Raw genomic sequence first — 25,586 nt, 5'->3', positions numbered from 1 at the left:
CGGGTCTTTTCAGCTCTCGCGTCAGTTCTGGAGCGCAAAAGAAGAGATTCGAAACTGTGGGTTAAATGAGTATTCATAAGGTGGTGTGCGATAAAGTTTTAACTGCTGAGAATTTCCGTGGCATTTTAATAACTAACGCCATGTTAATCCGACTTCATTAAGGATACCGGCAACACGTTAACATATTGTACGTGAAATCTTTAGCTATCTAGAGCTATAAATTATCCATTTATGCGAACAAATATGTGGTCACGACTCTGTACCGTTCGATAATATAAAATCAAAATACAAAGCCAGTGCCAAGTCAATTACGAAGTCGGAACGTAATGTTAGCACAGGTGAGAGAAGGAGCTAATTCAATGGTTGGTACCCACGGCTATTTCTGTTTGAATTTGAAGTTATAGCTAGCATGATCCTACCAACCTCCTGCGAAAAATAATTAGTTTATGTCGTTTGTGCTCTTTTTGGGCGCACTTTCTTACAAAATCCTAATGCTATTGAATAAGCATCGTTTGCTTAAAATCAGTGAATTCTTAGATCATATTCGGGACTTCTTTGTTTGCCATTGCCAAAAATATATATAAGGTACTTTTAGTCTTTACTATATAAAAACAAAAGCCACTTGAACTCTATTGGTTATTTGTTTGGCAATCATGATCGTATGGTGGAACCCTAAAAATTATTTAGAATATTATAAAATAAAAATCAACAGTTTCAGGTGACAGTCGGACCGAAATCCTCGCAGTCATTCGGGTTATTGAGAATCAGTGGCCATTTATGGCTAGTGAAGCATCTACTAACATCCGCAAAAATGGCTAAAAGCAAATTCGATTATGTTCGTAATTTTGAGCAGCTCGATTACGTTCTTCCAAACACATACATCGTTGTGCGGCTTGATGGAAAGGGTTTCCATAAATTCACTCAGGCCCACGATTTCGTAAAGCCTAATGATAAACGGGTAAATTAAAGTTTCGAAAATAAACGAAGGTCATTGCGCACGTTAAAGCAATCGAGTATTATAATTATTAAGACGCTCTAATAATATATATAATATTATAGTTATTTTTTATAGTCTTAAGTACTAACAATTTGAACCAAAATTGGTTTAAAGAAATATATAAAAGTATATCTTAATACATAAAAATATTCTTAACCAGTAGTGCAAAATTATTTGTAAACCAATTCTGAATCAGACTGTTAGTAACTGATTTCGTAGAAAATAATTTATTCCACTTGGCACTAGGCATGTGTTTCTGATAACGCAAAGCTTGGCAATGGTCAGTAATATTGTAGCGTATTGTATATTCTTTAATATTTCTTGGAAATAATACAAATGTATATATTACCTTTCTACCGTTAACGCGAAAGCTGGTTTAAGCGCCGTTCATATGCGGTTTTTCAATGAGATGCAATGTGGCTTGACATATATGTATATATATATTTGCTAATTTCATTTGGTTTATAGGGTCTGGATCTAATGTCACGATGTGCCAAAGAAGTAATGAAAGAATTCAACGAGATCTCAATGGCATACGGTCAAAGTGACGAGTACTCATTTGTATTCCGCCGAGACGCCACTATCTACAAGCGGCGTGCGTCGAAAATAATGACTAACATTGCGTCACTGTTCTCTTCTTCATTTGTGTTCTATTTCTCCGAATTCTTCCCCGAGAAAACATTGTTGTGTCCTCCAGCTTTTGATGCAAGAGTGGTACTCTACCCCACAAACCAAAATCTGAGGTTGGCAAGGATCAACTGCAACTGTTTGAACTGTTATACCACAAATATTTGATCTTTACATGCGATGTTACTATTATATTTGAGATATAAGGCAATCGATCTGCGTCTAAGGACTTCCAAGTTCAATATAAAATCTCTTTATGAGTAGGTGATGACGTCTACCTTTTATCTACATACATGCAGGGACTACCTATCGTGGCGACAGGCAGACTGCCATATCAACAACCTGTATAACACCGCATTTTGGGCACTGGTCCAAAAAGGAGGTCTAACAACTTCAGCAGCAGAAGAGCGATTGCGAGGGACACTTAGCGCTGATAAAAATGAGATCCTCTTTCAGGAGTTTAACTGCAACTACAATAACGAACCAAGCCAATTTCGGAAAGGTACAATGGTGTTTTATCTCTTTAATAACCCGTTAATGTAGGTTATCGAAATACTCCAATATTTCCGAATGCCTTCCACTAAAACCTGACGTTTTATAGGATAGAAAAAAAGGATATTTGAACGTGTGTTGTGTTAAAAACGTGTAGTAATTTGTTGGTCTTACTAAGTGTTAGTAATCATAACGATATGATCGTTGTGGACTGCATTAGACTATAGACAATTTATTGAAGAATAGTTTATATTTTAAAGTGTCTAAGAGATACGATGACCACACCTAATCTTCCCCTTCAGGAAGATGTCAACCTACGCTATGAAGCTATACGTAAAAAACTGCAGTAGTCTACGAATCCTGTTCTTGATATTAACGGATAAATCTAAATTATCGATAACTCGACTATGAACCGTTTTGCTAGGTACAACAATTGTTCGAGTGCCAAAAGACTACAACCGTAAGGCTACTATAGGGAACGATGCTGGTGATCCAGTTTCATGCAAAAAGGCCACGGAGCCGGCATCAAGCACAACAACGACAGCAATAACAACAAATACAACAATTGCAACACATACTATAACATCTGCCGTTTCAAGTGTGGATCGTGACGTCCCTTGCATGAACAGTCACATGATGCGACAATCTAGCAGTAATGATCTTCACTCTATGCACCGCGACATGATCCAGAAAGAGTTCTGGAACATGTACCCATTTATCTTGCAATCTGAATAGATTATTGGTGTATATGATTACGGTGCAGTCTGATAGCTAAGTCGAGTGTTTCAGTGTACAGGGTATGGATGTATAATTAAATTAAAGATAACATTTTTAATGAGGTAGTTCGTGGTCGTTTTTTGTCGTTTTAGGTTTTGTACAAGAAAGATAGTGGGATTCAGAAAGAGAATAATGGACAAGGATCTTTGCGTAAGGAAGGATAAATAAGGGAACAAAAGGTTTTTGCAAATCAACTGAATCTGTATCAAATTAGAACGAGATTTACACAAAAAAAAGCAATGAAACGTTACATTAAATGCGTTTTATATTGAAGTAAGCTGTCCTTAATCTCACATGTATTTGTATTTTATTGTAGACAATTTATATATAGCATAATTAGTTTGTAAAAAAATATTGAGATAAATGTTCATAATTTGGTAATTTGACAATTTAGGAATGTTCCTACAACGAAAGCGCTTCACACTAACCATCAGAAAATTATTGCCAAATTAACAATTAAAGATAATGATTTAATTGAAGCAAATTATAAGTTGCAGCTAATTTCAGGGAAGCAACTAAATCAGTTGGTAGTAACATCATATGTATTTTATTGTATATTTAATGTACAATAAAATAGTTGTTTCGACAACACTATTTTTCCTCTGGTTTGTTTGTTGCTGAAAATGGAAGTTAATAATAGGTAGACATGTTTGGTGAGTAGTCTATCGCTTCTTAAAGACCGCTTGCTTAGCCCGTTGTTTGCGCGCTTTTCGGGCTCCTTTTGCCGCACCCTTGACAAGGCTACTAAACTGACCAGACATTTTGGCACGTTTCCTATGAAAGAACAAAAAAAGGGAAAACGGAAGTGTTCATTTGTGTTAAGATTACTTATCTGTGTAATTAATTTACTCATAGTAGATCAGTTCGACTTTATTACAGTGCTTTCGAAAACTCTGCAATATGGTTTTTATGCATTCAGCTACAGCAAATACAGTTATATAGTTGTTAATGCATTTAACCAACCTTCTGTTGAGGGCCATCCTATTCATGGGTATGTAGGCGTACGGGTCGTATTTCTGAGCCTTTAATTTTACATCGCCCATTGCTCTTTTTGCGCGATATTCGGAACCAATCGGCTTTGTGCTCCCCGTAGGTTTTGTCGACTTAAGACTCACACCACTGTTAACGCTCTTCGGTCTTGAAGATTTAGCGTAACCGCTTATAGCTCCCAGCAGGTCATCAATATCTTCTAAGTCCGAGTCTTCTTCAGCAGCCTCGCGGCCTCGCTTTTTACCACCTACCATACAGACACGCACAGATAGAAACAAAAAAATAAATTTTGTGATAAAAACGTACTGACTGGCAGAATTCAACTCTTCACTTAGGCAATACTAACACATATTCAGGCAAATGAGTCGCTTGTACTTACGAGGATTATCTTCTTCAAGCATTTCCTTGGTGATAAGCAATTTGCCGTCCTCAGAAACCTTAAATCCGGCTTTCTCGGCTTCTTGCCTAGGAGTGAGTTTTTTAGCCAGCTTCTGCTTGTATTTTGCAGGATCGGTCGTTGAAATATGCCTCATTGCCGATGGGTCCATTAGATCAACAATCTCTTCATCGCCTTCCTTTAACCAGGCGCTGCGGTCCTGGAATAACATACGCGAATTAAATGCATAATACTTGTTATAAACAGTGCCAAAACGTGACAGCAGGCAGTATAATATAGAACAGGTAAGCCTACACACAAGCTTAGTCAGGTTAGGGTAGAACTTCTTCGTCAGTGTTCGTTTACGTGATCAAATGACAAACCTTCTTTCCACGTTCTTGCTCTGTTCGCTTTTCTCCATCGTCATTATCGTCCTCATCGTTTGCATCACTGTCAGATCCAAGGACCTGTTCAAAAGTATCTCCTTTTCGACTGCGTTGACTTTTTTGTGATTTCGCATCTGCATTTTCGTCATTCTCCTCGCTTCCACCGCAACCACTCGTCATGCTCTTGATTTTTCGACGGCGGTTTTCCAATTTACGAATGTTCGTGAGCACCTTTTGATAGGACTCGGGCACCATACAAGCCACGATGTCATAACCCAACCGGCGGACAAAACGAATCAGAATTCCCTTAATTTTTAAGCGGAAATGACTAGCACAGTCATCCGTTATCATACCGCATACACGTGAGATCTGTAATGGGAAAAAATGAAATATTCACAAAAGCAATCAAATACAATTAGGGTAAACTGGGTGTCAAACGGTATTTTTAACAACGACCGTTTTATTCTTAGCGTGCAGTTAATTAGTAAATAAGCTCGACTTATCTACTTACGATAAGATTGGAAAATTTATTAAGTTGGTCCATCTCAATGAGGCTGAAAATCCCTTTAATGAAATCAAGAGCAGCTTTAACGATTTCTCGAGAAGGTGACACGACAAGGGTGCAAATGGCTTCAATGAGTTGTTTTAGAAGATCTTCGCTCTCCTGAAGCTGCTCACGGAAATGCCGGAGGCAGTGGCTAATCGCAATTATAGAAGCGGAGACTAACGTCGACGATCCAGCCAAGCCCCCCATTAACAGAGATATGTATTGGCTGAACGCATTCGGGATGCTCCATCTGAGAATATTATAGATAAATCACGTACACCCAATAAGTATTGAAAATTATCCCGACAAAAATAAACACGTCCAGTCCATGGAAGATAGTCACCCACACATTTGTGGTTATTCCAATATGATTCCAACAGTTAGCAGTTTAAAGCGAGGCAAGTGCGTTATTACTGAGCCTTTTGACAGTTTTTATCATCTTAAAATTCAGTTACAGTATCTGCTGTTAAAGACTGTGGTTACTTCAAAACTTGCCGGGTCAACTTAGCCACGATGTCTCAAAATGCTGTCAAGCAACTTTCTTTACCACTTCTATAGAAATATCTAACCTTTGTAGAGCATCAGCGCATTCCACGACAACCTCCAGAGCAGCTTGTTTAACCTTTGCGGCAGAATCTCGGCAGCACAATACTGCTTCAGGGATAACAGCTACGACCAATTGTTGGTTTGGTGACGACAGACTTGCCAAGACGCTTCTTAAACAGCGGAGGCGAGGGGCCTTTGACGCATTCGACACCTAATACATTTATGAAGATAATAGATAAAAAGAAAACAAATTTACTACAAAATTTGTTAAGGTCCCTAAATTCTTTTTCTGCTTCTACTTCTGCCGGAAAAAATGATGCAGTCACCAAAGTAGAAAGATAAAAAGTGCTTTTGTTGCTACTACGATCTAAGTTCGTTCTACTACTTAGATTTTTCAATCTCTTCAATTTAGAACGACGTCTAGCGTGGTTGCGACTACTTTTTACTATATGTAAACTAAGAGTTGTTCTCCTCATATGGTGATACTAAATGTCATGGCTGCTATAATAACAGCAACAAATTGGTCGCTAACCTTTGAAACAGATGTAACGAGTAGCTTTTGAATATCGTTGAGGTTTTCTTCAACGATCCGGCGGCAGCATTCCGCGCGGAATAGGTCTTCAAGGGTCAGATAAGCTTTTTTCTGTTCTGTTCGGGCTCCGCTCTTCAAGTTAGCGACACAATATTGGTACAACTTTTGTCCTTCAGCCTCTGTAACTTTAGGCAGTAGTGCCCGAGCTATGTCCGTAAAGGCCATATTGGTAAATGTAGCGTCTTCACCTTGCACCGTTCCTATTTTTTCCATCGCTGTGTTAAACATTGTACAACAAAGCTCTTGCTCGGATACTGTGACAAAAGCTCGAATCGTTTCATACAGGGCAAGTCTTTCGCTTTCCGCTTTCTTAATGTAGAGAGAACACAGCGTGGGAAGGAACCTATCAGCAGTAGTGCCGATGACGCTTGGCGTCGTGCTTGTCGTGATAAGTTTCCGTAAAGCCGACAGTATAGGAAGACGTCGGTCAGGCCTGGCAGTTAGCAGTATAGCAAGAGTTGGTGCAACCTTTGGATAAGTTTCTCTCACATCAGTTGTTCGCACACAAAATGCAGGCAGCAAAGACCACACCTGGTTACCCAAAACACGATACGCGACCTCCATATGCTTCTTTTTATTCTGTTGGGCCGCGCTTTCTGCTCGACTTAGATTACCAGTCAAGGGGAAGAAGTAGTCAATGAAGAACTTTAGTTCAGTTTCTTTTATATTGTCACGCAGTACGGGCAAAAGCCAACTTCGTGGAAAGTTAGGATCGTCCTCCACGCCCGTAATCCTTAATGGTACCTGTTCCAGTACACGTTTAGGTCCGAGGGCTCGAACAGCCGCACCAACTGCATGATCAAGCTGCATACTGTACTCAAAGTTGTTCGATTCACGAAGATCCGCCAAAACGGAGACACTAGCTGTAAGCCTATCGGGTAGAACTTTAGCAAGCGCAGAAAAGGTAGCACCCCACACAGCGAATACGTTGGGCCATGCCAAGTGGAACTGGTATGTGAGCGTTCTCTCAAGAGCGGTCAGAATCTTTTCGGCGGAGGTACTTTGAATGCCACCTGGTAAAGGTGTCTTCATCTCCTCCCCAATTGGACCGCATAACTGCAGCAACTCAATTATAACTTTCTCCGTGACGGCATGAACAGTTTCGTTTTCGCACAAGAACACGTTAACGGCGACCTGGATAAACTTCCAGACGTTCAAAGAAAATAACGATACATCCCCCTTGTGCAGATGTACAAGAGCACTACGCATTGCCATAAGCCAAGCAGTACATGGCTGAGGATCGTTGATTCCGGGTTGCATTTCATACAAAGCATTTATGAGCCTGGCATTTGTATCCGGTCGAATCAGTAGCTGAGTCGTCTCGTACATGAACATATTTGAGAATGTCGTCAAGCCTTGTACGATAACGAGAGGATCGTTCAGCTTCATCGTCCTGAGGATGTTTTCTGCTATGATCTTGATGTTTTTTGATGGTAACAAGGGAAGGCTATATGAGAGAAAGGTAAGGAGGTGTAGTAGAGACACGGTGTTGCCATTCTGACGGAATTCTTCCATGCGGTCGTTCACATAGGCTCCGCACAGTATCGTTGACGGATGTTCTGGTGATGAACGCATCAAGCCACAGACGTTCTTTTGCGCTGCTCGCCTCACCTGAAATCACCACACAAGTTTGGCGGGTCTTATTGTTACTGGTGCTTTCAGTGTACAATTGGTGTTGTCGATTTGTCTCCTACTTTTACAACTACAATTAAAAAATGGTGTCTGATAGTAGATGCTTTTGTTGTTATAGATTATTTTGAAGGTTCTGTACAGGTAATAGTTTTAAATTTAGCCTTTATAAGACAGAGACGGAAATAAGCTGTTTATCCACCTTCGGCTTCACGTGAGTCACAAAGGCCAGAACGGCGTTGAAGAGTCGACAGGTTTCGGATTTTTTCAAAGAACTTGTCTCCACCGTCCAGCGAGAGGCATCCTGTTGTCTGCAGACGAACGACGCTATATTCAGGAGACTACATAGAACGGCGTTGTGGTCAGACTCCGCGAAACGGGCTAAAAGCGAATATATCACCTCGAATCACCAAACGAGAAAAGCATAGAGTAGAATAAAACTCTGATAAAGACACTGTAACTGACCACGTGCACGTTGTGTTGCTGGTAACTTGACAAAAAATAATAAATAATTCATAAAGGTTCACTAAACTTAGGTTAACTCCATTGAATATCTAAGTTCGAAAAGACTATTATACGTTTCGTTATAATAGATCATTGCCGATAAACTCCACGGAACAAACTTCACAGAACTTGATTTAACATTTTTATGAGCCAAGTCATTTAATCCACAATTTTTTATAGGCAAAAAACGAACTTCAGTAAATCCATAGAGCGTGTAGTATGAATGTATATAAACGGCAACACTATTTGATCTGTGTGAAAACTTACCTGTGAGATGTCAGAGAACCTTTGACGGAGAAGAGATGGTGGAACTCGTTTGATAACCATGTTGATGAGTGCAACCGCTGCTGTGATACTTAGGTCGGACTCAAGGGTCGTTAGCGATGTGAGAAATGCCGCAAAATACTCCGTTTCTGTTTCTTGACCGCCTTTTTCCTTGATTACTTCTGTCACTGCTGCTAAGACAGCCAACATTTCCTTGTGAAGTGCACTCGAAGGATCCCAGTTCGTCTATATGAGATAAATAAAAGTCGGCAGATAATAAAGACACAGCATTTTAAATGCATAGTATTTGTGCCGGTTATTTCATTCCTGGTGTTGTCGGTACAAGTAAATCCTGTGAGGTGATGACAAAAGGTTGTGTTATTTACCGAGCTTTATAGTTAACGTACCATGAGGCGATTGAAGGACATATTTGTGCAGGCAGAGAAATCAGTTGCCCATGATGACGCCACGGAGCGGACATCCTCCATCTCGTTGCCCGATCCACTCCGATCTAATGTGGCGTCTTGATGGTCAATAGTCCTTTGGAGAAGAGAGTCCATAGTCGACGAGGCATATTTATTATCATGTTGACTAAGAGCTGCAGACGTTAGGCCGCTCTCTAAAATTAACGGCACGACAAGAAAGAAATATATTTATTGCAAATATTGTTCGTTCTTTATAAATGATAGGTCCAATGGGAGGATTAAACTCAAAATAAATAATTTCACTGTGAACTGGTTTAGTTAATTTGTAAAAAACTGAAAAAGGAGTTATTTACAGTAGATGTGTGGCGCGTTTATGAGACGACGAAACACTATGAACTACACATTTGTACTAAGGTTCCATCTTTTCAAACGCTTCAGAAAAAAATGTCAGCAGAAGAATACAAGTACCACTATACCATTCGCTGAAAAATGCAAAATGAATTTGGAAGAGAAATATATTGTTAGTTATAGCGATTTTCAATGCGCATTACAACTAATTACTAGGGAACTACGAACGAAACGAATCCAGAATACGCATGTTCTGTTACAATTAAAAGCGCCATTATGTCAGTATTATTATAATTCTATTGGAAACGAAAGTTCACATACATCAGAAGCTGAGCGCGGATATGCCCCAACAGACGCCTTAAAAATGCAACAATAGATATACAATGGGGTTGCTTATTACAACAGAACGTGAACTGCGCCTGTTTTTGTTTTTTTTTCTAATCACATTGAGCTTACATTCTAGTAGCGTATGTTTGTATTAGCTGTTATTTAAAAAAAAATTGTTAGATACTGCTCAAACAAATTGCTTTAATGTTAAGAAGACTGAGAAGTTATAATTTCAGTCAGGCAGGGCCCGTGTGTTCAGATTCATTGACGGAAAGCAGGCCTGCGTGCAGCAATCCATTACGTATCTGGGTTAATTAAAAAGAGCACTCGGTATACTTAATATTTTGGAATAATTTCGATCAATTTAATCACGTACTCATTCAATTCAAAATGTGATATCCTTCTTATGACCAGAGTACATGTACTAGATTATAATAGAATAATACAAAACTTTTCTTATATATATAATTGAGCTTATCCTTTTGTTTTGTATATTTCTGAACTACCCTACTAGCTACAGGCTTAACTGAGGCCGTACCTCATAGAGGTTACATTTTAACAGAAGTTGTACACATCTATTTATTGATCTAAACGCACCCAACAGAGCACAACAATAATTAGTATGACGGGTCGGCTACAGTAGTGCATGCTAATTTATGTGTTTACATAAGTTTCAACCTTTAATCACATTCTTAAATGTGCCGGTCCGCACCGCATCACGGAATTTTCTTCGCGTCGGATTAGAACTACAGGCTTGTCCTTTTTTCCATGTGGCACCTTTCTTTGCCTTAGTTGACCCACTACGGGCAATCTTCATGATGCCTTTTCACACTAAAAGCCACTCCGGATAACTTTACCAGTTTATAAAAGTTTTGACCATGTGAAGCTATTCGACTGCCTGCAGGACCAGGTAAATAGAACGTGTGTTTTGGAAGGGCGCTAGCATCGCTGTCGAGTGGCGGGTGTTAATTAAATTTAAACATTATTAAATACCCAGGGTATTTTTGCTATTGGAAGTATTATTTTGTGTTATTATCTGCAAAATTTCTGTCTATTGGCTATATAGTCCGCATTATTACGAGAACAAATAAAGTGATTAAGGCAATATTAGAAGCCTCGGTACACTCGGAAGCACGCCAAATTGTAGTAATCTACTATACGTTCGGATTACTTTTTGCAATGCAGAAGTACAACGGCTATATCATGTTCGTGCAAGTACCTGTCTATAAAAAAAAAAAAGCGTTTGTAGTTTCTTTAATTTTCATTATTGTTTTTATTCGATCTACGCAAGAATCGGCCCCGCCTGAAACTTCCGGGTGGCGCAAAGTACCATCTCCCTCTCATCTTATCATCTTTCAGGACGGCCATCTGCTGCTCATTGTTGGATCAACTAGGCGTCTGCGTTTAACAGTGTCTGATTATAACGACTATAAAATGGTAGCAAGGATCATTTTTATCAGTGCCTACTACCAGAAGCCAGTGCTGTATTTTATACAATTAAACAGCACTTTATTTTTTTAGACTTGCGTGCCATAGCTTGTCGCGTGACTCCGAGGGTTGACGAAATTTGCTTGGTGAATCATCGCACCGCAAGAGAATCTGATAGGAGAGTCGTGAATTATCAGTCAAAATGGTTTGCATACCGTGTATCCTAGCACCACTTATTCCGGTGATTCTTATTTTATGGAAATTCCTTCAGCCTTACCTCCAAAAACTCAACTTTGGAGGAAACCTGGACCTGACGGCGAACTGCCCTATAACAAATTTAAAAACATCTAAAGGTAATAATGATACTAAAAGCCTTAAAATTATACGTTGCATGTATCTGTGCACTTTTCTGGCCTATACTCCAGGTTCATCATTGTCACCCATATTTATCAACGTGACGCAATGGCATAACGGCACCTCTGTTAAGAATTGCTTATAACTTAACATATATATATATATAACTGGCGTAGGAATACAGCTAAATATAGAAAGTTGGAAAAGTATTTAGGTGTAGTATTTACGCGCTATCGTCACTTTGCAGACTGACGTGTGAGGCTGTATAGGAAGCGTAAGTTTAAGGAAGTCCCTCGCGCAAATTGGCATAGCATTGCACCTTCATACATTATGTCGTATCGAGGTCTTATTGAACTGGTATATTATTGTTTTGCAGCGGTTGTTGAAAGCTGTTCTGGACGTTACTAGATAATTATTCCTTTCATTAAAGAAAATGTTTAATGATGCCAATCATTGACCACCAAACTTTACTGTGGCTCCTTACACTGCACATTTAAACGCTCAAGAACGGTTAGACATGTTTGAGACCCAGGTTTGTTTGATAATGATACCCTTTTTGTCTAGCCCCACAAAATAGGTAATTATACACGTCCCTAAGGAATAATATATAGAAGATATCTTAAGTCTGATTAGGTCAGTTATCCATCTAATCTTTGTGAGCTAGAGAAAAAGCCGTAGCATTTCGAAAATAATGTAATCTAAAGGTACTCTGAGGCAGCAAGAATTTATTATAACTGAAGCAATAGTAAACAATCATAATACAAGCCTCAGCATTATCTTTAGCGTAGAGCCCCACCGACGTCATGTTTTAACCTGCGTTCTTATAAAGCATAGATACAGAGTGACTGGAAGCCAAGGCATGTTCAGAAGTAAACGTCTTTTATCACTTGTGTTTTCGTTCTATTTGCAGAAAAATCGAGCGGAGATTCCACCAAGGACCGAGCCCAAGAACAAAGGAACAACAGCAGCTAAGAAACAAAACTATATTGACGATGTTATATCTGATCTGTGTTCTTGTCGTTGCTATTTTATTTTAAGACATAAGCTTTAAGGTGGATTTTAAGTTTTAATACAACTCTGTCGCGAGATGTTTACTCTTATTATGAGGCAATTGTATTATAATGTCCATATTTACATAAGAAGCTTAATGTACAGACGATGAGCATGCTACGCAAGTATAAAAACATTGGATTTTACGACTTAATGTAATGATCTCCTTCTCAGTGGTTAAATATTGGACGAAAGCTCGCTTACAATATCAAGAAAATTGCTGAGCATACTACGCAAGCATAAAAACATTGGACTTTACGACTTATGTAATGATCTCTTTCTCAGTAGTTAAATATCGGGCGGAAGCTGGGTTACAATATAAAGAAAATTACTGGTATTCTTAACTGATTTAGCTAGTTAGTTTCAATAGCGTCAAGAATTAGCAACTGTCTACTTTTGTTGTTCCTGATTAGTAATACAAAATATACATTTTAGACATAGTCTAGATGTTTATTGCTTATGTACATTGTTGGATGTACAAGTTAGGCATACCCGGATCCATCTTCATTAAACGTGTTGGTGCTTTTAGTCTCGCCTAAACCTTGTGCTGTCCATGATGACGGTGAATGGGTATAGGCACAGGTTTCTTAATAGCAACAGGAATTTCTTTGACTACGGGCACTTCAACGGGATAAGGTTTCGTTACTGGTACTTGGTAGGGTTTGTGGACAGGAACAACATATGGCTGGGGAATCTTAACGTGGAGTGGCACCTTATACGGCTGCTCGACAACGTATGGCTTAGGTACGTGTACAACGTACGGCTTGGGTACGTTAACTACATGAGGCACAGGGTACGGCTTCTTCACTTCATATGGAACCGCCACAGGTACCTCTTTGGGGACTGGGACCTCCTTATGCACAGGGTACGTCTGTGGGATAACGTGTGGCACCGGATATGGCTTAGGTACAGGGATAGGTTTGTATAAAGGCAGCGGTTTGTGTACTGGGACCACGTATGGCTTCGGCACTGGATGCGGTACTGGCACGGGTTTCCGAATAGTTTTCACCACGTAGTTCACCTTCGGGGCGTAGTGCTCCTAATTTTTATATCCACCGAGGTTACCACCTGGACCAGGTCCTATCTTGTCTCCGCCAAGTTCTGCGTAGCCGCCTCCATAATCACCCAGACCACCTTCGCCACTGCCAAGATTACCCCCATAGTCAGCGTGTCCAGCATTTCCCAGCACAGCGAGGCTGGTTAAGATCATAATAGCAGACGTCTACATTCTGGTCGCTTCTTAGCCTGTGTACAATTTTAGCCCAAGTCTGTTGAAGAGGTTGAAGTACTTTTTTGGCCGCACGCGTGCTCGGATTTATATGACACTTTTGAGCTAGACCTACCAGTTCCTCCCTGTACATCATTTTGCATGATCGTGACAGAGGGAGTTAAACCGCCTGAAAAATTATTCTTACGTTTATGTGCGGCCTTTGAGTGATGTTGAGAGGGTTACTTTGATTAGCTAGCGTCGTTAGTTAACAATAGTTTTAGCTTATCAGGATAATTTGGCTTTTACCTTAGCGATTGGCAATTCAGTTGCTGGAGCAAGCCAGTCTGCGAAGGCAAAGCTTCGTCGAGCAACTGACTGAATGGTAACATTCGGCCATGGACAGAACATAACCACGGCACTAGTGGTACGAAGAGCAACAGACTGGCATCTATGGCAGGTAACTACGTTTCTACTACTTTAAGCTATATCACATCGCCGCATTCGTCTATTTATCCGCTATACTCGTATTAGTTGTAATCATATCGGAGCATTCAGCCACGTAGCTATCTCTTATCAGATTGACTGCCTGACCCTCAAGATAGACAATATTATATGCAGAGGTAGATATTCCAAACATTTAACTATAGAGATGTTGTGCTAAAAATTTCAGGCGTAAATAATGAATCGGACCGCAAATGTATTATATAAAGCACAATCTGCTATAGCCGAATATTTGTACCATTATAGTAAACCTATTTGACATACATCGCTCGACGTGCCAACCACGCATCTGTCTGAAGTAAACTGGTTCCCTTCGGCCTATTTTAGGTCGTTGTTTCGAGTGCCGCCAATTATACATAAGCATTACACAATCTGTGTCAATAAACAAGTTATTTTTATATATCTACGTATTGTTAATCATAAGTCTTCATATTTTTTAACGAATGGTGACAGCTTGTACGAAATATTTTCTAAAAACCTAACACTTACTGCATCCTCCCATATTCAAACACTAGTTACTTAGATTTTCAGCAATGCGTCGTACTGTTGATGAACAATGGGTCCAGTATACCGTTGGTAGATCATTAAAGCCAACTACTGCATAGTATGACACGAGTTGTACACAGAGAATCATATTCCTGAAGCGAGGTGGCCTTATTCAAGACAAAAAACTTCTGGTGCAGCATCGTCATGAAATCACTTAGAGCCGATAGAAGGGTCTACATTAATATATTCGAGAAATCAGTGAGAACCTAACGTGTTTGTGATCTCACATAAATGTTACCCATAATTGCGACATAGGTGAGTGGACAAAACATACGTCGACATAAATCAATGTTAGGCACTTGCGGCTTGAACTAACGCAGCGAAATAGTTGGTAATTACCAAGGAACGCTATGGATAGAATGGAACGCTAGAGGAATTCTACACAGAGGATCGTTTACCATAATCCACCTACATAAGGTGTTCAGAACACAGACGGTAATGGAATACGCAGATTTTGTCTAAACTATGTATTCTGCCTTGTATTAGCCATTATTACATTCAAAATCGATCCTTTATAGTGTGTGATCCTCATTAAAGGGTGTAAATTAAAGCTTTATCAATGCAAGTGTCCCATTAACTAAACCATTTTTTGTTTGTTCTGAATCAGTATGACAATGTGACGTATACGTACACCCAAAATTCGACGGATTTTACGGCATGTGATACTGGCAAACGAGGCAAGACGAGAGCCACACTATAATACGACCTTTATTTATAGTCGTATTATAGTGTGGGTATCAATATCATTATAGTCGGACTAAGACAAGCATACAATGTAAAATTATGTGGAGGGCATCAGCTAAATATATTCAATGTCTATTGTTACAGGTCATTTCAAATTTGAGGCTTGTTCGTTGCAAGAAAACAAGTATAAAGTGCAATTTAAGACAAACAAGCATACAGCAATACTGAATAAGCCGACGCCACATTGGTTCGACAGTGGTTAAGTAAACACAGTTGTAGTGCCACAGCACCATATTGATTATGGTTAACAACTTGCTTTGAAATTGGACTTAATCTTAGCTCTAGTGGCTGCTTGAACACTGCCATTTTTTTCATAGACATAACATAAAGCATATAACAGTACAGGTCTTTGAACGAAAGTGTATTTTGCCTGGGAAAAACATATAAACATATCCTTACTTAATGGCATTTAATTTTAATTGCACTATTTTGCTTTATTCACACAAATAACGGTCTATAAACCATAAATGGACCTGTTTATAGTATTGAAATGAAAGCATAATCATCTCTACCTACATGTCAGAAAACATGTTTTGAGGGGAGACCGCGCTCACGAATCTACCTACACGCGTGTTACACCCGCAAATGTTGCAGTTGAGTCTGAGACTTTAGGAATAATGAAGCATGCTTTCTTGGGTTCGATCTGAGATTGAAGTATTTTTCGGTGAAGTTAACTTTGCGCCGTTGGATCAAAACATCGCCAATTCTGAAGTGAGGCGATAGAAGCCTACATGATTAGTGTTTCCGTGTCGGCGCCATCATTTTTGCATACCTTCTATTATTTTCTTTTTTTGAAAGTGAGGCCCCCAGGCGGTGGAGTGTATATCGAACAACGAAATGTCACGAGCGGATATATGCATTTGGTTCATTGCCTTGACAAGAGTGATCGGGTACTTGACTGAACCACCAATATGGTAGCTTCATGTTCGTATCGCGCATACACAATAAATAGAACAGTATCTCAAAATAAATTATATGAACCATTTTTGAAAACTAAATGCTTCGGTGCTGATGATCCCTTTCTATTCTGGTTATGTTAACGAGCAGCTTCACTGCGATTGTTGGAGCGTTTTATGTAAACCCGGTTTATGGAACTCTACACGTTCAAACCGTCCACGTATTCGAGCAGGCGGGCTGAAAGTATTCCTGTCCAGTAAAAGTAGCATACAACAATTAGGAGAATAAGCAATCAAAATTGAATTTCAGAGTTCGAAATTCCCAAAGCCTTTTATATAGTTCTGCTCGATGTTCGATACAATTATCTTGATTCCAATTTTACTATCTGGTGGTGCATCCAAGTGATCGTTATACGAACTGATTTACGACATCCGTTGCTGATTATGCTAAATTTACTTTTCATTCGCTAAGGAAGTGTTGTCCACTTGTATTAATAAAGTTCATTCTAAAAGTTCTACAAAGAAGTGGTGCGTAACTAAACATAACTGAATTTACAACAGAGATACTTTTCTCTAAGAAGAGTTGTATTTTACGAACAAAGCTTTCGTTAACTATAGTCAGTGGTTACTGAATTAGGTAACTGACTACGAACTCCCCAAGAATTAGGCAAATGAAAAATTGGCGGAAATTCAATCGATATTGGATAAATATTCATCGTGAAAAAAGACTTAAGAAAGTTGTAATGCTCGACCTCTTCAGCGCCGTCAAAAGTGTAGTTTGAGAAGGGCGTTCTCGATAGTTTTACAAAGGCCAGACAGATATGCTAAGTTTTTAGGGCAGCGACCATTCCACTCAGTGACTAATCTTTGAGGTTCTACATCAGGTCCAGAGAGCATACCTTGCCGGACTAAGGTACATTTAGATGGTCCTTAAGTAGGCTCGATCTAATAGTGATTTCTTATCGAGATCACGCGAACTACATCATTGTGAAAAAAATCAAACTCGTTTTTGTGATGGAAGTGGGCCGTTTGTTTAGTTGTTGTTTTTTTATTACATTGTAGGAAACTCGCTTGGAGCTGATTGAAAATGTTATTCTGGTATATTTACTGCAAACTGCTAATAAATATAAGCTTCGCCTTTTTATGAACAGCTTCTGATAATTAACAAATACCTTTTGTTTATCGATTGATAAATGTGATAACATTTATACTAGATATTACGAAAATAATAAAACTCAATGAAATGATAGCCGCCTATTAGGTAACTGATTAAGCTCCTCTTTAAAGATAAGATTGTCATCAGTTGTCCTTAGCTTTTCTGGGGACAACTGCTGTGACCTGATTAACGAAACACGTAATAGTATGGTTATGACGCAGTGCCCTAATTTTACAATACTGTATTCATTACTCGTTCCAACATCTCCTTGATACTCAGGCGACTTTGATGATGATCTCTGTAGCACTTCCAGTGACTGGCTCGTGACTTGATTGGCTACGAAGATCAAAAGGACTACTGAAGAAGTTACAATGATTCCTACTAAAATTAAGTTACCGATAGATATTCCAAAATAACGTAAATATATGCATGGGCTTTCAAAGAAGGTTGGCAATAAGGGTTGCCCTAGCATTTTTTGGGCACTCCCAGTATTCTGTTGCCTAGTGCACTTTAAAATTTTGTACATGTTAAACACTTCAAAGCTATGACAAATCCATGTTAAAGTTCAGACCCTTTGACATACCTGAGAGACCTTTAAAAACACTATAATTCAGTAAGCAGTTAAACTAAGTTGTGCTTTGATTTACAATTTTCTGTAAATTATATTAATCGTAAAAGGATAAGAACTGAGGCATCCCCATATTACAAAGTGATATAGGCTATATAAATTATAAATGCAGGCAACAGGATGCGATGTACTAAACTAACTACAGTAACACTCTGCGGACTAAATACGCACTTCTGCAACTTATCGGAAGGATACACGAATTATCTGTCGTGTACTCTATTTCATCGCTTACTTCTCTTTATTGTTTCCATAACCATTCAACAAGGATTGCATAGGTATGCGTACATAAGATGTGTGCGGAAAATTCGAAATTTTCTATTCATTTAGATACATCCTGCTGTCTGTGCTCCGTAATGATCACTGTACAGGAGTTCAACAAACCATGTATCCGTCTGTTCGGATATTTTAAAGCAACTCACACTTATAAAGACGCTCCCACTAAAAATGATTGTTCTGCTCAAATCGTGAAAAGGAAATCTATTTGCCGTTTGGTAAATTTCTGCTCTAAATGCTCTCGCGGCCTTTTTTACCTCTGCTATAAGCAGGAATAAACACGGGAACCATCCTAGTCTGCTCGTTGTTTTTACCTTACATGACGATTTTTCGTCTGTGAAGCCATTCACCCCTCAACTTAACAATTGAATTTATAGTACTATGCTTCCTATATACTTAACACAAAAATCCTACAGGTAGAAATTATAGCAATTTTTATTTTAACAGGTGCTTGACTAAATAGTCATATCTACAAAAATCAAACTTCTCTAGTGTTTCATCGTAAAAGATCACGGTGTTTATCTTCGTTTGTCAACTTACCGAATCCATTTTATAATTTTCCAGTAGGAACAGCAAAAAGTACATCTATTTTTTAAAAACCTTTCAGAATGTTTTCTTGAAAGATTTTGCTGGAATCGTGCTCCCAAAAGACACAAAGCACTTTGCCTTTTACTGCCTCACTCTTGAAGGTTAATTAAAGCGTTTATGTAGCTGATGAAGTTAAACTAGCGAATTCCGAGACCCACTTTTTTAATAACGACTAACCAATTTGCTACGTCGGAGTCTCATTGAGCCCATGACACTGGCCTAAATTGGACTTATAAATAGTATTTTTGCACAGAAAATAGCCGAATGCTATTCTGGTAAATACTTGAATCAAAATTATAATGTACAGAAACCTGTCGTAAAAGTCTATAGGAAAAATTTGTCTATACTAAACAGCGATAAATCACCTTCGATAGAAGAATAGAATAATTGATAAACGCGCGACTCCTGTGGGGCAGTGAGACAGATGTGTGTTCTATGACCGGGTAAATGCTATTTTTAAAAGGACTGACACCGAAGCGACGCGGGCGCAAACAAAATACAATTAGGCAGAAACAAGTAGGCCGTTTCGTTCAGTAATGGAAAAATTGCGATAGGACAATTGCGGTGGAAGGATAATGATATTTGCAACAGGGTAAGGAGAGTACTGCAATAGGATAACAAATTAGCGCCATTAAACTCCAAGACGCTGCATGGAGACCTGCCAACGACACAACCTCGTGTAATAGAAAAGAAAGTTATTCGTAATTCAAGAGTGGGTTCTGGTCGAGCGGAGTCACACTCGTTTTGGCAAAAGCAACGATAGAGTAATGGAACATATGTGAGGTTGGGGTAAACAAATACTTGTGGAGAAATATCTACGTTGTCACTGTTAAACATGGGCCGGAATGTAGTGCGGTTCGATAACACAAGCTCATAGCGGCCATACTGACTCAATTCCAATATTAAAATCCTATTTGTATGTGTATATATATACTCTTACTTTATAACGAAACGATGCTGATATAATCATTAAGTGCATGCACTGCTGTAGTTGTATTAGCAGATTTAATTTTACATTTACTTTGCGCATTGTTACTTTGAATTTGTATGTGCTGACAATAGTTGCAGCATTGGCAGAAATAGACGTTGATCCGATCTGATGCCGAAAAATTGTTTGATGTTCGTCTAGATACGCGTCTAGCATAGGGCCTTCATAAAGTCCCTTATATACTACATTGTATTATTATTGTTCAACTATATATTTATTGGCTATAATTTACTGATGATGAATCGTGAGATCATTAATCATCCAAGCAGCGACACAACCATAACAACTTATCCTCAATATAATGTGACTGTTGTCGTCAAACGCTCTTTCGTGTTGGGTCAGTAAAGGTATTTTCATATTATTCACTTGTCGGATTCTCAGTCGCTTGTCGTCCATTTCGTCTTCTAGTTAAATCCAAAAAAACCACCGGTTATACGATAAATGACCCACTGAACCACGATACGCTGCTAGATGGACAAGAAACGATCTACGAAGCTACATTAATTAAAAACATTCCAGTGCACACGAAGCAGGACGGTTTAAATCATGCGTGCAGAATTTCGAGAGTGCCATACGTTCGCTTTTCGATTGAATCTGGCCTCGGCGTGACGGAAGATGTGGAGATGGACTCCGCGGCTATGGAGGAGTTGCTTTGGCCGATAAGGATAGTATGAGCACCATGTCCCAAAGGTAAATAAACTACGTGATGAAAACTTTTCCGAAGTCCGTGCCAGTGTTGCATCCAGTTCCGAAGCCATATGTGGTTCCGGTGCCTGTATACAAACCTGTTTTGTGCCTAAACCATATCCATTGCCATACGTGATTACACAGACGTATCTAATGCACAACGTGGTATTTGTGATGATATGCATTTGAAGTGAGGAACCCCCCATGCCCTGTGCCTCATATGGTCAGCGTATTCAAACCATACGTTGCATAAGTACCTAAATCGTACGTTGTCGAGTTAAGACTCAAGTTAAGACCAAGTTAAGACTCCCCAGCCATATGCTGTTCCCGTTCACAACTCCTACCCGATGTCAGTCAAGAAACCTCATCAAAGCGCCTGTAGTCGAAGAAATTCTTCTTACTATTAAGAAACCAGTACCTATTCTTGCTCACCAACACCAAGGATGGCACAAGTATTACTAATAAACAGAGATACCTATCTATCCAGCGATTTCTTATTTGAAAGCTAAGACTGTCAATTTCACAATGTACAGAACAAATATATATAATAACGTAGTAAGAAACTTTAGTATAGATCTAGTTATTTTAATTTAATACACGCGTGGTCACCATCCGGATCATTTTCCGTTATATTTAATTCCCAGCGCAGACCTCATCATAGCAAATATTATGTATATAAACGAATATTTTATATGGGCATATATTTGGAAGTATAGGAGGAAGTTCGTGAAATGAAATTGCGCATAGCAACATAGTGCATCGATAGGTATATAGCCTAGCATTGAGTGAACCTACCTTTGAATTCAACCACTGCAACTAATTGAAACTGAGACGTCGGACCGAGAACACCTTTTCATTCTTTCTCGCATTATATATATGTATTTAAAGGTTATCATTTTTGTTATTCTGGCCTTAGGTAATATGTCATTGAGTGAATACAATCCTTATTGAGAAAGAAAAAAATATGTGCGTGTCAAACAGAGGTCAATTTGAAGCCAATCAAATGAAAATAGCGAGTCTTAATACATGAAATGATTACCAATTTTACCAAGCTGGATTTTCTAGCCCACTTGAACGGCGAACGAATGAAGCTAGTGAAACGCTGAAACAATCCTCAATTCTTAAAGTGTAACATTTTTTTCAGGACAATCGAGTATCTTGGACAAATCGAAGACGTACTCAATTTGCTCCACTAGATCTCTGGCGAAAGTAGCGACTATTAATCATACCACATGCTTCGTACCGTCAAAGAAGAATGGTAACGCTTTGGTAACGAAGACATTATACATTGTCAGTCGATGAAAACCGCCTTAGCGGAAAAGATTCTCACGAACAGAAACCAAGAAGATCCAAACGGATATATGCATATTTATTTGTTCATATAAAATAACACAGAACCTGCTAGGATGGGCGATAACAATGTTAAGTAAAGAGCCGCTTTTAGGCAATTGAATCCCCAACTCTTCCTGTTCACGAAAACATGCATGGTGGCGTCCAAATTTTGATGAACTAGTACATTTATAATTCGAGTCCTATTCGATAGATCCAACCTCAAAAGAAAGCTCGAAAATAGCCGATATATTGGAAAACATGGAGAATATAGTGCAGCTGTAAAGGACTGGAACTACATAAGCCATTTCTCGCTTCTCTGATAAACGAATATTAGTGTAAAAAAGCAATATTATCAAACTTGCAGCACTTCTGGGATAACTATGGCGTACTTTTAATCACCGACCCTTTTCTCCGACCAAATTTCAAGAAGTGGGGTTACCTATAACAGCTAAGTATTTTTCGCACCTTACACCTAAACCTTAGTAACAAAGCACGAGGACCAGCCAATGTTCCTACCAAAATTTCTCCTGGCCTCAAATGATATTTTCCAAACCAACGAAAGTGCATAATATAAAAATCACTTTATTGAATTACATTACATGATAGCACAAAAGGCTATATGGGCTAGGCCAAGCTGGGGCTGCACCGGCCAGTGCACTTCAGCCATATATGAGACTGAACGCAAGCGATAGCTAGCATCTCAAAGCTATCGCTAGGATGTAAAGAACCTACTTGCTTTAGGGTACAACTCAGTCTCGTGGAAAAATGTACATATGTATATATCATACTTCATGTACAAAATAAACGAAGATATAGCTTTAGCTAGCTGTTATGATTGTCGATAGCATGCAGCATGGGGTTACTTTTGAAACAGGTTCTGACCATGCTACTGAAACAACGTATAGCCCACACTAAACTATATTGCCGACACATGCATCAGATTCTGGATAGTCGTAAGTAAGCACGGATAACTTTTAGTACCAGAATCATAAATAGTCACGGTAGTTAAAGTGCCCCGCGTAATAACAGCGTAGCTTTTTTTATTATTCAGGGGGACACAACGGTAGCCTAGGCTTAGGTTTCTGACGTAGACACATCGCTTCTTAGGTTTCGGGCTAGCTGTTTAAAGCAATACTTAACAAAGACGGTTCTGGACCAAAACTCTGAAAATTGGGGCTCAGCGTTTGTCAAAGTGAAAAGGCATGGAACTTATGAATGTGTGCCAGTATTTGGGTTACTCAAAGCTCGACCTCACGCTGCACATCAAAAATGTATTAAAAAAAATTATATTAGACTATGATAGACGAACTATAAGCTTTGAAACGGTTTGGTGGTTAACGATTTTGAAGCATTGTCTTCTCCAGCTATATTTATAGCCCGTTTACGCTCTATTGAAAGAGACATTTCATTGCAACAAACCATTAATGATCTACCTAACTAGATTTCTAGATTATAACTTACCTTATGTAACTACATGAACCAATGACATAGGTATATTTTTTCGAAAATTACTGAATTTATAGAAATTCATTGTAGGCCACGAGATAGAGCAGTCCTTGACTGATTGTCCGAGACCGACGAAAAAACCCTGTTAGTAGTAACGGCTGTCTTCAGCGATCGCATTAAATCAAGTTTAGCGCGTATAGCTCCACCGTTGTCTACCGCTCTTTTTTCGCTGATATCAAGCATGTGGTATAGTTAATGGTCGTTATCTCAGGAATTCGCTATGATATTGACAGCTAACTTAATTGGAATACTAACAACTGCAAAAAATCATATTTGTTTGATTTATCACTCTGTTTTATCTTTAATCAACTGACTCTAAATCAAAGGCAAGAACAGTTTCTTCTCCATGCCACACATATGCTTATTTATTTTCAACAAATAGTATTTGCCAAATTACATTGACTTTCAGCAATAAAATAAATTTCAGTGCCCTATTGGGAAAAATCCTCCGTCTATTCAACTTTTTTACCCCATCCGAAATTGATTTTGTGTTGCGAAATATTCGGTATATATTCTTTACATAAATAATTGAAAAAGCCATATTCTTGTGCCAGCTGCAGGCGGATTGCAGTTCAGATTTCCAATCATTTTCAGAAGACCTTACTAAGAAAATAGATCTTTTCAATAAGCCGACTAGTCGTCTGGGATTGTTAGATTTTCGTGAGGGTAAATCTAAAAGCTACCTAAATCTGCAAAGGTATATAGATACAATCGTCTCAAAAATTGCTGCCAAGAATGAGCTTTGTATCAATCATTTCTTGCACACTGGTCTCCTGTTATGAGCAAATAAATAATATTATATATGGACAGAAGTATTGTATATATTGTGAAAATAAGATATAAGGAGTACTCACAGGCGACGTGAAACAACGATTTTAATTTCCCATATATTCTGTAAGTAAAGGCCTTTTATGTTTTATGTAGCTTAATTTATGATATTTAGTTCGCTCGATCTGTCGAGTATAGTTTTTATTATATATTTATGGAATAGCTTTCGGAATTATCAGTATGAAACAATTCGACAACGTTTCAACACTCGCTAAAACCTAAACGGTTTAGTATTTAACTATAGTAAAGTTTAGCATTTAACTTTATCATTATAGAATACGCGCGGGCAATTTGAGAGAAAAAAAAAATAAACAGCCATTCGTTTTATCACATAGCTAGAATATAGTTGTCTCGTATTATAAAAATCGTAAAAACAACAGCAGACGTAAGCATGGTTGTCGTTAATATTATAGGAACCGATCGGCGGTCTGTTGTCTGAACACAACAGTTTTTGGAACCGAAAATATGTTTAGATCAAAAACGCTGAATGTTGTTATTTGCAGCTTTCCCGGCCCGATTCGTCGGCTCCAGACTCTATCACAACTAAATTGATGGCTGACTTTGGCCAGTCACGTTCAACGATTATGTGTGTAAGATGCTAGCATAACTGCTACATAAACAGAGATATCATTGACAGATTAAGAAATGGAACAAACCTGGATGGCTCCACCTGGTTTATGAATCGAAAGCGAACACCAGCGGCAAGGATGGAAGAGTTGCAGCGAACGTTTGTCGACTTATTGGAGACTTCCATCGAAACATAACTTTAATACTAGAACATATTTATATTTAGCTATGTTAACTCTTTACAAACTGATAAGTCCACATGTCGAATTTATACACACGCACATTGTTGGCGGGCGCTGTTTTTTGAATAAATTAAGATCCTTCCCATCAAAGACCCCACTTATCGACGCTATCTAGAATATCGCTGCTGTTCATACTAGCACGAAATACACCTTCAAGCTAATAGCCAAGCTCGTATATTGGACCTTAGCAAAAGCTAACACAGGCGTGGTATCTTATTGAGTTTTTGCGTACATT

General features: G+C 38.7%; 3 protein-coding genes and 1 long non-coding RNA gene across 10 annotated transcripts; 2 read left to right on the top strand and 2 right to left on the bottom strand.

The window, feature by feature from the left end:
* The first annotated feature begins 5 nt into the window (after positions 1-5).
* THG (tRNA-histidine guanylyltransferase) lies at positions 6-3,490 on the top strand. Of its 7 annotated transcripts, none has more exons than XM_086983027.1 (5): positions 6-362; positions 713-958; positions 1,466-1,740; positions 1,924-2,126; positions 2,986-3,490. In XM_086983027.1, exons 1-5 carry the CDS (start codon positions 327-329, stop codon positions 3,003-3,005), a joined length of 780 nt encoding a protein of 259 aa, XP_086839153.1. In that variant the 5' UTR covers positions 6-326; the 3' UTR covers positions 3,006-3,490. The 7 variants fall into 7 exon arrangements, with proteins under 7 accessions (XP_086839153.1, XP_022652474.1, XP_022652471.1 ...); XM_022796739.2 differs by having other exon boundaries at positions 8-187; positions 719-958; positions 2,541-3,490; XM_022796736.2 differs by having other exon boundaries at positions 8-187; positions 2,541-3,490.
* Positions 3,414-10,755, bottom strand: LOC111246701 (RRP12-like protein). The gene is made up of 11 exons (XM_022796729.2): positions 10,506-10,755; positions 9,135-9,346; positions 8,731-8,973; positions 8,162-8,359; positions 6,271-7,941; positions 5,762-5,949; positions 5,157-5,442; positions 4,643-5,014; positions 4,263-4,479; positions 3,857-4,130; positions 3,414-3,667 (listed from the first exon to the last, which is right to left on the bottom strand). The coding sequence occupies exons 1-11, from the start codon at positions 10,642-10,644 to the stop codon at positions 3,556-3,558; spliced, it is 3,912 nt and encodes a 1,303-aa protein (XP_022652464.1). The 5' UTR covers positions 10,645-10,755; the 3' UTR covers positions 3,414-3,555.
* A 434-nt stretch (positions 10,756-11,189) lies between these two features.
* Positions 11,190-12,924, top strand: LOC147756682 (uncharacterized). The gene is made up of 2 exons (XR_015323193.1): positions 11,190-11,608; positions 12,520-12,924. It is a non-coding gene; the product is annotated as an uncharacterized LOC147756682 (long non-coding RNA).
* LOC111246482 (uncharacterized) lies at positions 12,663-14,023 on the bottom strand. The gene is made up of 2 exons (XM_022796152.2): positions 14,003-14,023; positions 12,663-13,698 (listed from the first exon to the last, which is right to left on the bottom strand). The coding sequence occupies exons 1-2, from the start codon at positions 14,021-14,023 to the stop codon at positions 13,195-13,197; spliced, it is 525 nt and encodes a 174-aa protein (XP_022651887.1). The 3' UTR covers positions 12,663-13,194.
* Positions 14,024-25,586: the final 11,563 nt, after the last annotated feature.

The sequence above is a fragment of the Varroa destructor genome, unplaced genomic scaffold (assembly GCF_002443255.2).
Source record: "Varroa destructor unplaced genomic scaffold, Vdes_3.0 BEIS01000003.1, whole genome shotgun sequence".
Lineage (NCBI taxonomy): Eukaryota > Metazoa > Arthropoda > Arachnida > Mesostigmata > Varroidae > Varroa > Varroa destructor.
This window is presented reverse-complemented; position numbering and strand designations above follow the sequence as displayed.